This window comes from Monopterus albus, unplaced genomic scaffold, assembly GCF_001952655.1.
Source record: "Monopterus albus unplaced genomic scaffold, M_albus_1.0 scaffold110.1, whole genome shotgun sequence".
NCBI classification, from domain to species: Eukaryota; Metazoa; Chordata; class Actinopteri; order Synbranchiformes; family Synbranchidae; genus Monopterus; species Monopterus albus.
This window is the reverse complement of record NW_018127990.1, coordinates 298,392-312,477: the sequence shown is the minus strand read 5'-3', so window position 1 is coordinate 312,477 and position 14,086 is coordinate 298,392. Positions and strand designations below refer to the sequence as shown.

Genomic DNA, 14,086 nt, shown 5'->3' with positions numbered 1-14,086 from the left:
CTCCATCTCCTTCTCTGTCCTTCCATCCACCTTCATCTCTCTCCTCTTCTCCACAAACTGAAACACATACACACACACACAGTCAATCCCTCTACATTTATAAATCTCAGAATGATGCACCAATATTTATCACATAAAAGCAACACAGACATGGGCGAATACCTAAAGGAAAATCCTGAATACATGAGTAGAAATATAAAATGCAGGGATCACTGATTAATCTGCACATTATTTTCTTGATTGATTTAGGAAAAATCCCATTTTGACTTTCGAGAGTCAAAGGTGGCGTCTTCAAATGTCTTGTTTTGTTCAAAATGTCTTGTTTTGTTCAAAAAGTTGGTAATTGTTGCTTCAAAATACTTGCAGGTTAATTTACTCTCAGTGAGCTGACTAATGGTTGCAGCTCTAGGTTAGTGAATGGCTTAATGAGGATGACAAAATGTGTTGAACACAATGAGGGAAGATGTTTTAGAAGAGTGATATTTTCTTCCTCCAACAGAGGAAAATTGAAGCTGCACTGGAGACACAGCACTAACAAGTCTGTGATGGTCACTTTATGCCAGTTCTTCCTTTCATCTGTATTTAAATGGCAGTGATCCTCTCCTGCCCATCAATCACCTCTTTCTCCAGCAGCTCACTGTGGATGAGGCAAGGTTTGCAGTATGTGAAGCAGCCGGTAGAGTTGGCGTCGATGTAGCTGGAGGTCAGGATGGTCACCATGTCTTCATACTCCCTGGACTCAGTGGAGACATGCTGGAACAGAGCTGAAAGAAAGTCAGAACAGACATAAAGGTCAGTATGCATTTACTGTACTATTAGGATTTTCTTGAATTTGAACTAAGGGGCCTAACCCAGGAAACATCTGATCTAAGTACATCACACCAGACAAAAACGTTGTTACAACATCTCTGTCTACATAAAGTTAACAAAGTTGGAACAAACTGTCCTTGCCAATAAGACTAGTCTTCTAAATTTGTTCACAGTAGCCTTCAGACAAATTAAAACATTAACTTGATCTTAACTACAATATTTAATTTCTGTACTTATTTACTGGATTTCATATGTATCAGAAAGAAAGATGTAATAAATGCCCCAGTGTTGTCGATCCTTTATGCAGCTTTCACCACCTTTCAGCTGAGCCTCACCCAAAGCCAAACAGGAGGCTTAAAACCCAGAAAAATAGCTGTTAGCCCATCTTAATTATAACAGGACATATGCAGCCTTTTGGTGCCAAATACTCAGGAGACTACAGAACCTGCAGCAGATGCCTCCCTCAGTACAGGGAAGAGGGCTTGGCTGCAGCATCCGACAGCGGAGCGAGACATGGAAACACATCCACTGATTATACAAATGTAACAAAAGATCATTCATTGTCACAATCTGAAAATTATCAAGCATAAACATTTAAAACTGCACATAAATATGCACATCAAATATGTGGAGAGCTTTCTATGTTCAGCTTTATTGTCATTTCCATGTATGCTCAACATACAGCAAACAAATTGTTTCTTACGGACCACAGTGTAACATGACAGCAGTTCAAGGGCAATAAACGCAACCAATAATAATAAAGAAAAATTTATATTAGAGGCACAAACAGCACACAGTCCAAGATGAAAAACTAAAAAGTGAGCTGGGACCAGCTGACTCAGCTGTAGATAAAGTACACACAATTTTTACACAAATATTTAATATAATTAAAAGCTCAGACATTTAACGTTTAATGTAAGATTTTAATGTATTTGGGAAAATAGTGGTACAAAGAGCTGGTTCCCTCTTTTTTAAGAACCAGGGATTCGTTGGCTTCAGTTTGTGTGAACACACCCAACAGTGTAGCTTTGTTGTACAGCAGAAGTGCTGTGCATGTTCTGACTGCACCAAATTATTTCATGTAATTCATAAGTCTTAATCTGTGAAAAGTGGTTGGTGGGGTATTTTGGCCTAAATAAAAATTATATTGTGGAGCATTAGATCAGCCTGCAGGCTCTGATCCTCTTTCTCTATGAGGATTACTCCTTGGCCTACACACCTAATGCAAAGAAGTTTGTTTTGGGCAGGTGTACGCACTTTTCTAAACATAATTCATAATAATCAAGCTGTATTTTGAAATACTAAAATGTTTCTGCAATGCAACCACATAAAAATTCACATTACGTTTCCACACAGAAATGGAAGAACCATATCTTGTTGCAATAGGCGCAAAGCAAATGTCAATGCTTTCTTGTGAATTTCATCCCACAGGATCAAGTCAGTAAATGAACTCAGTGAATTCAGATTAAAGTAATAACAGTAAAAGGAACAGCAGTGGCTCGATCAACCGTATCTTAGTTTGAATGTAGACAAGAGGTACGTTCTTTTCCAAAACAATGGAGAAAGTTAGCACCAGGGTGTACAATACCCTGATGTTAAATTTCTCATCAAGCATGAAAAGACTGTTTAAAAGCCTATTCAGTATCATCACCACTGGTTTCTGAAGAATTGTGTCGTCCTTATCTTTGATAATTTTTAGATTATATTGAAATCTGTCTTGTGTACTAAATTTTAAATGGTGTGGCTGGTAATCCATTACAAGACTGTTTACTTTTGAGAATGTCTTCAATAACAGATTTCACTGTAGCCTTTCATCATACTGCAGGTGGGTAGTCAGAGTTTTCTGTGAAAGCCACAAATCATTTAAATGTCCCAACAGACTACATGAAAAGTTGCACTACTCTCAGAAGCTTTAAAGCCAAACTGAAAAATCTAAAACACTCTGATGTTCATGTGTAAACTCGGTGTCAAGGACTGCTCCCCTTCCCGATACCGTCTATGTGCAGTTGATTTAACACCTTTACACGAAACCTGAACTTCCGTAAACTGATGTGGTTCACAAAAATGTTATTTTGGTACGTTTTTACCTTTCCTATGCGTCATTCTGTCACAGTTATCACCCATAAACAAGACAACAGTCAGAATCGGACATGCACCCAAACTAACTCAAATGTAAACAGATGAATCGGTTACCTCGTGTTAGCAGACACTCAGTATCTTTACACAAAAAAGAGGAATAATTTACACGAAGATTCACATTTACTTGGAAACAAAACTATAATTGGCTAGAAGGTGAAATCTGACATCGTTTGCTTGGGCTTGCTAGTGAACGACCGTTGGCTAACTGCTAGCTAGCATCACTGATTTGTGTTAGCTTCTAACGTCACCTTAAACGCATTAGAACTTGCACAAACGTTTATTTAGAGCAATGTAATAAATAAAACAGCTACACATATGACCACAGAATTAACACATCCCTTATGACATGGTATAGACATTGGTGGATATATGTGATGCTATGATCTGTACGCGAGCAAGTAGCGTAACAGGTCTCAATTTTGCTTGTCCGACAATGGACATATTTTACTTGGTTGTGAACGTTGAGGGAACTGATCACTTCAGGGTAACGTTACTGATTCAGGCAAAAAACGTATTCAAAGTATACAAAAACAAGCATGCAAAAGTATAAATGGTTAATAACACGTGCAAGTTTTCGATACTGTAGGATATTACTGTGATTTTACTGTGACGTTATAGCAGGGGGACTGCTAGCCAACCCACCTTTCTTTTCCTGGGTTTTCTTCGGTATATGAAACTTAAGAGGTTCCTTCGGCATATGTCTATGGTGAACTATTGGCGGTACCGATTGCCTCCTCTCCATCCTCCCACCAGTAGCACCCAGTCTGCCCGTTTCTCTGGGAGGGTGCAGCTCGTCCATTTCCATCATCTCGCCATCTTGCAGGCTAACGTTAGCTCTAAACTCCACGGCAGCAGACACCCTTCTCGGACGAGCCGTCTCCCTCCGAGCAAGGCTGGCGTCCATCATCTAACTCTTGACCAAGCCAAGGTGTCCCTTCCCAACTGCTTCTTGGTGACCGTCTATTGTCTAGAGCACCGCAAACAAACCGCTGTTACTTCCAAACCCCACAGCCGCGGAAGGACTCGGACCAGCGCACAATCCGCGCCATGATGCTTGTGAACGGAACTTCTTCTTCACTAACATTTAACCAACAGCTTTGCTGCCATCTCTTGGACACTTTTTAAAAACATCTTCTTCAGGGTAAATTTGCTTTTTTGATGTCAAATTACAGTAAAGAATAATCGCATCTAATAAAACTACTTAAATAACCTAACACATTATCATAACAAATAATGAACGTAGACCAAAACAGTTTACTGATGCCCTGGTCTTGGCAAAAGTCCACACAATAGTTGATACCTGAACTGCCTTTTTATTTTTTTACTCTCAGAATAAAGTGAGGCTGACAGTGGGCACACGGATGTTCTCACTGCGATGTTCTCCCCCAAGTATTCTCGGAGATAAAATGCCTGGTGGTCTTATTATAACCACCTTAAGTTATCTTTAAGGGCAAAGTTATCATTACAGTGGTAATATATAGTATCTTGACTCTGTAAGTCATAGTTCAGTGTTCTGTTGTGTGCGAATGGGTTTGACAATGTTATTGAAGGCTGTTCATGTATTGGTTACCGCTGTTTTGTGCAAAATGCCGCGCTGTTCTGGCCAATGTGGGATGGGGGGAGGAACAGGTGAGGGAGGAGATAAGAGGGATGACAGGTGGGCGTGTTGTTTTAGATTCTGTTGGCGCGGAACTCGGGTTACCTGGAGAGAGTGTGTTACTGTTTGTCCTGCTGTACTTTTTATTCATTGTTTTCCTGATGAGCACACGGTGCCAGGTAAACCGCAGTTCTGTTGTTGCATTCTCTGTTCTGGCTAATAAAATCCAAAAAGACAAAGAAGGTGTTCTCCTCACTGTCAGCATAGGTGCCAGCGCATAGCTGGATAGTTAGTTGTCCCAGTATAGGACAGGGTCGGGCCAGCTCCTCTCAACCGAGCTAGCGGTCGTCACATTACAGTATATAACAAACAGACATGCTTGGCTTTGTTCCTATATTCATATACAGATAGACTTCATATACATGCCTTATACATACAGAGTATACTGTTCACAACAGGCTTCTTCTTCAGGATTTCTCTGACTGACTGACAAAACACTGAATATTTTCCCCTGCTAACAGCTGTAAGTGTTTCAGTGTTACAGGATACTATAGCAAAACTGTATGGATAGGTCACAACTGAAAATCCACTGAATGTTCATGTAACTGGAATGCTTTAAGTAGACTACATACTAAAATGGCAGCACTATATGGTCAACGCCATTCATTCACAAGACAGCAAATTACACTGAAGGAAAAACTTTGCCGATAAACAATTTTCTTCAAGCACATTCAAATAGAATGTTTGCACAATATTCACCTCCAACATATGTTGGTCAGGTAGTGTACAGCGGATGTATGAGAGCTTGTTTGCTGCAGCTGGAAACACTGAGATTGAACAATGCAGTAAATGTGGTGCATAAGGTACAGTAAACTATGACCCCAAACATTTAAAAGAATAAAAAGGTTTAAAACTCTAAGCAATTGCACTCTTTGACATTGATTATTTTATTTAATGCTAATATCAATGGCATTAAAGTATTGCATATGCATAAGCATAAACTTATTGCAGGTTTGAGGCAACAGGAAATTAAAACTCTTTTACAGAAGCATAATAGTCACAGGCAGTTACAAATGAGAGAAAGGACTTTATGCTGTGTTTCAATACTGCAAACTGAATCATAGTTATTGTTCTTAAAAAATGAATTTGCTAACGGAAAGTAGTAGCACCTGAATGTTACTGATAGGCGGATGTGTTTGGTTGGGACTTGCAGTCTTTTGTCTCCTTTTGAGAACGCACACACAATGAGGTGCAGATTAGTGTTGACTTTAAATTCAGTAAATGAACATCAAAAAGAAGTCGCACAACTCTTCTCCAAAGCATCAAACTTTAATCACTACTCAGGCTGATCTCCTGAGGTTGTTTCCAGCTTGCAATCAATTTGTCATTCCATTCAATTCAATTCAGTTATATTTGTATAACACCAAATCACAATAAAGGTCATCTCAGGACACTTTACAAAGCAATGTCTAGTTATTATTACAAACCAAACAAACCATAGATACATTTCAATAACATACAAAGTCTGATGTTTCAGAGAAGAGTTTTGTGACTTGTTTTTGATGGGACTCACAGTCTGACAGTCTTTGTAAATGTACATGTAAATTCACATCCATACAGTTGTGACTTTAGACTGATTGACTAATAATGAGTAAGTTTCAAATAATCTGCGAAGACTGGGTGCACAATTCTGTTTTCTCCAGTGTTTTCAGACAGTACAACAGATTTTAAGACATTAAAGAGTTTTAGAAACAGAAAACGTTCAGAGACAAGGATGAATTCAAATGATGTGGAGAAGTGAAACCCTCCCAAATCAAAAGTCTACAACAGATTTGGTCACAATGGACAAATACATGAGAATAAAATCCAGATCGACAAACAATGGAAGTGGAATCCTTGACATCTGCGATGTTTAGTTTCATCATTTTCAGTGCACAGTAGCATTGAGTGGTAGCTGCAGCTGAAAGCATGATTCATTATCATTCACTAATAGTGTTTTAAATGCAAGAAGCTATGTAACTTATACACCTTTATTGTCTTCCATTGATTGGTGCACATATTCTCCATAAAATAGTGTATGCCAAAGGTTTTCTGGAAGTCTATACTTTCCTCAACAAGCAGATGGCAGATGTTCATAAAGGATGTGTGTTTTACTCTCGCTGATTGCCCTGTGGAGTTTTCTTTTCATGTTTACGTTTGTGTTCCTCAGCAAAATACAGTCTTTTGAAGCATAAAAAATGTATTAAATGCATTTCTTTCCTCAAAAACGATTTACAAAAGACAGAAGCCACTGACCCAACAACACTTCCCCACCATATACAGTACAATCATTACAAAAGGAACTCCAAAATGATAAATACAGTTTTTACAAATGGTCCGACACCAGTCTTTGTTGTACAATTTTAGTCATTAGGTCCAATTAAAGCCTTAGCGAGCTGTAAAAGTAAATATATTTTTTGTGCCATTTGTGTATGTATGGAGTCAGAAGGAAGCCAGGAAGGAAAGTCTGAGGGAGAAAGAAAAACATCTTGGAACAGGGTACTCAAGTTGTTTTAAGGTGGGGGCACAAGTAACTGTTGTGCTGATTACAAATTGGATTTGGGTGTGAAAACTGATGACATGATGGACCCAGTTGGACTAAGTAGGTCAGTGTAGATGGCTGGTAGATACAACTGTGTGTGACATGTAAAGATTCTAGCCTCAAATCTTAAGATCCATATTGATGACATGATGAAGGAGATGTACGGCAAATAAACATTCAAGAACGGTGAGTAAAAGGACTGTAGTGTTAAAGAGCACTGGACAAGTGAAGTGTGGGACAAACCTATTGAACTGTGGCAAGAGAATGAACAAAAACCTCCACAACTTTAAATCAAAGACATAAAGTCCTGCTCCCTCTGTAGCCTGTACAGTCCATGTTGTCCGCACCTCTCCATCCAGGATCTCACCCAGACTTTGTCCCTTTTGTTCTTTTATTTCATTTTCAGCACAAATTGAACTGTAAACAATATACTTAGTTATGTCCATATTTGTTTTGGTACAAGGACAGGCAAGAATTGGTGTGATCTGTTGTCCACAGTGTTTACTCAGTCATAAGGTATGTGCTCATTTCCAACTGTCAAGAACTAAAGTTGGTGCAAACAGTCTTCAAGTGTGGCCTGTCCACTCTGAGAAGGTTTGAGCTAGTCCTCAAGTGTGTCCCTGCCTTGCAGCTGGTATAGTCACACAGGGCCACAGGATTCCAGAATGTGAATATGACTGTTGTCATGGCATTCTAGAACAAAGCAGTCACCAGGGTTACCAGTGGTCAGGATACAGCAGTTAAACTGTTCTAGAACACACCGATTAACATCAGTGACACAATGATCAAGTTTCTGGCTGGACTGGCTGCAGATGCAGTCCATCATGTTTGTCATTCTACTATTAGCACCTGAGGGCCAGCTCCTCACCCTGCAATGGACCGACCTCTCCGATGTCCATGCCAACTTCTTTGTCCTCCTTAGCACCACTCCGCTCCTGCTCCATCACCTCCTCTTCTTCCTCTTGAGTGGGAGGAGCAGAAGAGAGGAGAGAGGTGCTAACCTCATTAGCACCTCTGCTAAGAGATTCTCCTCCTCCTCCTCTGTCCATCCTCCAGTCTGCTCCAACTCCTGGCTCTGCCGCCATTTCACCACCGACACCCTGCCCTGTCTCCAACTCACCTGTCTCTGCCTCACTGACAGTCACCCTCATCTCACTGTCCGTCTTTGTTTCATCATCTAGCTCCAAACCTGTCTTATGATTCACAGCCAAAACTGTCTCCATCTCCCTACCCATCATTATCTCCAGAGTCAAACCCACCCTTGTCTCTTTACCAAAACTTAGGTCTTTCCCTTCGCTCAGAACTTCGTTTCTGCCTGTCTCCATCTCCCCCCACATCCCTTTTTCATCTTCAATCCCTGAATCACTTCGCAAGCTCGGTGTTGTCTCACCAAGCGGCCCTATCTGTCCACCGAGTCCTGTGTCCAGACAATGTTCTGTCTGTGCTGGCTGGTCTCCAGCCAGCGTTGCAGCCTCCTTGGCTTGTCTGATGCAGTTGATCCATTGCTGTTTGTTGAAGGCATCGCTGGCCTGGAAGCAGTGGCTCTGCAGCTGGCCTCCAGTATGGTATGAAACCCGGAAAAAGTTTTTTGCTGTAAGGAGGAGAGACATAGCAGGAGACATACTGTTTATTATGATCAGACATCTATGCCAGTGGGTTTTAAATTTGTATTTTGTAATTTCAACTTCTGAGGTTGAATTCTATCAAAGGTTTAGCCTGAATATTCCTGAATATTTGATATCTATATCCATGCATGAAATAAAAAATATTTAAGTAAAACTACTAACTCCGCTCGTTGTTGCTGAAGGCCCCTCTAATGGACCCGCCCACCCTCATCTCTCCGTCTGATAGGTCCTCCAGGTCCAGCTGCCGGATAGGGATCGGCTGGCGGCATAGCTGGTATCTGACTGGCTGGTCGCTTAGTGAGAGGGACCTGGTGATGACCAGGACATCCTGGAACAGAAAGACATGGAGCTTCTGGAAAGAGAGCAAGAGAAGGAGAGCAGAAGTTAATTTTTCATTCATTCATTTCTTATTATATTCACTTCTACAAATGGCAGGTCAACTATATGGATCCTGTATAACAGTCAGTCTAGTCACAAATTTACTCAATCAAAAGTTACATTTAGTGCTAAATTAATTTAAATACTTTAGAATGGCCTCTGTGTGTTACGGTTTAGTCCCCCTCACCAGGAGGGTGAGGGAGAACTGGGGTTGGACTCAAGATGGCTGACCCAGGTGCTAGTACAAAAAAGGTGGTTTAATGGAATAAAAACAACATGACAACAGAACAGGGTCCATAATACATACAACCAGGGAAGGGCAGTGATGACTAAGGAGACCAGGATGAACAGGTACACATACACACTAATGGCAGGAATCAGGAGAGCAGGAGGATGAGAACGGACAGGTGAACAAAAAGAACCAACGTAAACAATGCAATCCACAGCACAGGGACTGTCAGCGTGGAAGACAAAGCACGTATTTAAGTATTGCTAACCGCATAATTAGCGTGATAAGGTCAAGCCAAAACGCACAGATACTGTCAGCGTAGCATCTTACACACGTCTAAAAATGTGGGCCAAACATAAACTTGTAACTTACACAGGATAAGTATTGTCCGTTACATGTCGCAATGCTCTGGCAACGACAGGGTGTCTGCCAGAGGTATAAATAAGGAAGCCAACAAATCACTGGAATACGCCTCAGGTGTGCGCACCGACGCATGAGTCACTAATTACCCAATGCGACACAGCTGAGGCGTTGATCCCACAAAAAGGGAGAGCAGGAGAGGAAAAAAAGAAAGAGAGGCAGGTCGCGCCGAGCGGACCTGACACTGTGGTTGTTTGTCTATATGTCAGCCCTGTGATAGATTGGCGACCTGTCCTGGGTGGACCTCGCCTCTCACCCAATGTCAGCTGGGATTGTTTCCAGGCCCCTGCAACCATATTCAGAAATAAGCAGTATAGATAATGGATGGATGCATGGATGAATGGCCTCTTTCAGAATAACATATATTATAGGATTTTAAGTATTGATGAAATAATGTGTACATCATTTTAATGTTCCAGCTGGTAAAGGTGGATTCTAATTATTGTTTTTTACTGCTGGGTATTTTATTTTATAATAATACTTCACCATTTATTTGTTTATTATACTGGATAATATAATGATGGTAATAACTACAGCTGCCAAACGAATGTAGTTAAAAGTGTTAAAAAGTAAAAATATTTCCCTCTGAAATATAGGGGAATGAAAGTATGAAGTAGCATATATGTAAATACTGAAGTAAAGTACAAGTACCTTAAAATATACCAAGTTACTGTCAAGTTACAAACAAACCAAGTTATAAACGCTGTTGTTATCAAAGCAGCTTCCACAGGATTGAAGCCATAATAGACGATTAATCGTTAACATGAGTTAATCTAAAACAATGTGTCAGGGACAGAAAAGAGAGTGGAAAGTGTCTGGATGAAAAGGTTTGGGGTTGTGGTGGGTAAAAAAGTGTAGAAATCTACTGACGAGTCCTCTGTTGTTCTTTAGTTCTCCATGGCAGCTGAGAGTCCTGGACTGGTCAATAAGCTCATTCCTCTGTCCGTCCTCCGTGTACAATAGACGGTCTTTGTAGTACTGACACTCCGACTCTCCTGTCTGCCTGTTGATGTCCGCCACCACACTCTGAACCATCAGCATCTGTGGAGCAAACAAAAGAAAGTTTAACCCCATCCAGCCAAACGTCATCTCATCTGACCTGGTTTATCATCAGTTAATGTCATCTAATGAATGTGGTCCACTGAGTTAGCAAATGATAAAAAGGCTGGTGCATAGGACACCAAGTACCTCGTATTAAAAAGATATACAACTTATATTTGCTGATTTAGTTTTTAATATACAAAACATAAAAATTGTCCTAATATCAAGGTGAAATTTTTTTTAGATTTTTCTGACTATGTAAAAAATTAGTTTTATTACTTTCTAAGGTTAATGCCGGCTTTTCAAGATATGGTCACACCAGAAAACTGCAAAGGACAGATCATAGTGCGTCCTTATGAAATAGGTGGTGCTAGATGATTGTTTGCAGGTGCTAGTTTAGTTAGTACATAAACATACAGTATATTATTGTAGTTGTTGAGATAGCATGGATCACGCTAATGCTAAGAAGTCAAAATAGTTCTCCAAGCTAGGTGGCTGGCTAACTGCCAGCTGGAACCTAGCTAGCTTGTCCCCTAACAGAACACGTTCACACGTCATTTAAGAGACACCATTAACTACTTTCAGGAAGCATTTTTCAACTGGATTTCCATTTTAAAATGTTCTTTTTAAGATACCTCTACATATAATTTAACACTCTGACATGCTAACAGGCTAAGTTACTCATGAATCTCATCATGAGTCTTATTTGCTGAATTCATCCAATACTGAACCAGATTCTACATTTCTAAACAATGTAATGGGCCTTTGGAGTCAGTTCAACTCTCTCCTTCAGTTTTACTGTGAACATTTTACTATTGTTTTTTGTTCTGATGATTCAGCCAGGAGGGTTTCATGCCCATCCAACTGAGCTTTGAAGTGCTCTAAATCGGTCACCTAAGGTTATTCCTGACATTTTGAGGATTGCTCCCAACTTTTAAGGTTTTCTCTGTGTTTTCATGTTAGCACACTTTGCATCTTCTTGATTAAGGAATTCAGAACATTTTATTTACTACCTCAGTCTCACAGTGGGTTGAACCAGACTTGTAGGAGAAAGGTGAACAGTATCTTAACAGCAGATTTGCTCACCGCCTCATCCAAATGCTGCCAATCAGGGTGGTCATTGGGGGTATGCTTCAGGATCTCTCTGAGCAGCAGTGGATATTTCACCAGCCGGCTGCGGGGTATGTCTAGGAAGTTCCACAGGTCCAACTTCCGGCTGAAGGGTGACTGGAGACAGCGCTGCAAGAAATCCTGAACCCGCCGATCTTGCTTCTTCTGGTCCAACAAGGCTTTGGCCTTCACCTGGTTACTGCAGTATGGAGTGTAAGAAGAGAGACAGGGCAGCTGCCAGGGACACAAAGACAGACACCTGGTTAATGCAGAGGTAGGAAACAAGGAAACATGTGAACACTGAGTATGAAGCTGAGAATAAATAACATCTGAATTGTCCAGACTGTAAAGAGACGGTCAGTGTGTTTTGTTGTGAAAAACATTCACTCACCCAGTCAGTCAGGATGTGTCCCACATGTTCTGTGGACCCATCAGGTTTTCTGGCATCTTGGAGGCGACTCAGCAGGTCTGAGAAAAGAGAACATTTTGAAATTATAAAAAAAAAATGTAGAGGTCAGGACACAGTGGAAATACTGGTTTTTCAGTGGCATCCAAAATTACTGAGACCACTACAACAGCTGCACTGCCTGAGCCTGAAGTGAAATTCAACCCATGTTACCAAGAAGGCTGGGTACTGTTTGATATTATCTGATACCAATGTTAATATAATGCATGAGCTACTGATAACAAGCATCAGCCCTGGATTCAGCACTCAGCCAAGGAGGCTGCATGTATGATGGATCGCTGTCATAAGATGTTCTGTCTTACCTTCATGTAGGGGGATCAGAGAGTCCAGAGTACCAAAGATCTGATTCAGTTCCTGCTCAGTCATGATTGAAAGCTTCAGCATCGGGTCATGGTAGGCCTGAAGTACATACACACACACACACACACACACACACACACACACAAACATATACACAGTATTGACCATCCTCAGAAAATCCTGGCATAGCAATGTAAATCTAGTTGGAAAGTGAGCCCTTCTAGAAAAATGATTTTTGCTTACCTTCTTAGCCAACTTCAGATCCTCCACCAAGTCTTGCTCACCCTGAGTCAACTCGAATATGGCCTGAAAGTGAGTTTAAGAAAACTGTAGATTCACTTAAAATTTAGCATGTACCATTTGCAAGAAAAATTAATGGAACTGTTCAGTTTCCTAATTATCTGCACAAATTGGTCATGAAATGTGATCTGATCTTCACCAAAGTCACAAATAAACACACAAAGTGAGGGTGGAAAAAGTAATGGCAACAGTGTTTTAATAACTGGTTGAACCGCCTTTGGCAGCAATAACCTCAACCAAGCACTTCCTGTAACTAATTTGACAGGTGGCCTCGCCCCTTAGTCCCGCCTCCCAGCCAATCAGATTCATTCTTCCCATTCCTGGTCCCACGTGGCCCCCGGGGGTACCCCCACCCTCCTGCATCTGCAGCTGGAGATAAGGAAGTTGTGGTTAACCGCATCTGAAAAGATAAACAGACAGCGGTTACAGTCTCTACATGCCTATGGTTATGTAGATAAGAATATAACTGTATTTGATATTGGTTGCAGCCCTTACATACAGTATCAGGGTGTAGTTAAGTATTTAACTTGTTCCTTACTTGATCTTGTAAAATGATCTATTTAAGAATGATGAGTGTGGAATATAGATTTAACAGCCACTCACCGGGCTATCGTTCATTTTATTTTTTGTTGCAAAATAAGAGTAGCAACACAGAACGTCAAACTACTGTCAATGAACAGCATTTTAGTGCGTTATCCTTTGAACATACATCCAAGCAGTTAGGGTGAACACAATACCTTTTTTTAATGCGTCCCTGATACCCGGTATTCTCTGAATTCGATTAGCCAAGCTACTTATAAATAAGGAGTGACATGTTGTCAACCCGTAAGGGATCATGAATGAATGTTGTCAACCCCTAGTGTAAACTTAACCAAACCATAAACATAGAGGCAGCAGATCAGAAAAAGTCTCTTTGGGTTATTTTGAAAGGCCTGTTTTGTTAAATATAAGGATTCTGTTTTAATGTTTGTCAGCAGATAGAATATGTCAAATGTTATTCAGCAGTGGTTCGGCTACACGAGAGTGTGGCCCAGGCTCTAAAATGTAGCATGACTCTAACACACTCAGTCACTTACAACTACTTCATGCC

The 14,086-nt window shown here is 40.6% G+C and overlaps 1 protein-coding gene across 2 annotated transcripts in view; it reads right to left on the bottom strand.

The window, feature by feature from the left end:
- Nucleotides 1-5,516: 5,516 nt before the first annotated feature.
- The window catches only part of arhgef3 (Rho guanine nucleotide exchange factor (GEF) 3), a 41,965-nt gene continuing 33,395 nt past the window's right edge, over nt 5,517-14,086 (bottom strand). For both annotated transcript variants that reach the window (XM_020611127.1, XM_020611128.1), the window contains 7 exons: nt 12,940-13,002; nt 12,699-12,795; nt 12,322-12,398; nt 11,907-12,164; nt 10,650-10,820; nt 8,915-9,104; nt 5,517-8,718 (listed from right to left, as the gene is read on the bottom strand). In XM_020611127.1, the coding sequence (XP_020466783.1) occupies nt 7,970-8,718; nt 8,915-9,104; nt 10,650-10,820; nt 11,907-12,164; nt 12,322-12,398; nt 12,699-12,795; nt 12,940-13,002 (1,605 nt within the window). In that variant the 3' untranslated portion in view covers nt 5,517-7,969. The remainder of the gene's footprint in view (nt 8,719-8,914; nt 9,105-10,649; nt 10,821-11,906; nt 12,165-12,321; nt 12,399-12,698; nt 12,796-12,939; nt 13,003-14,086) is intronic.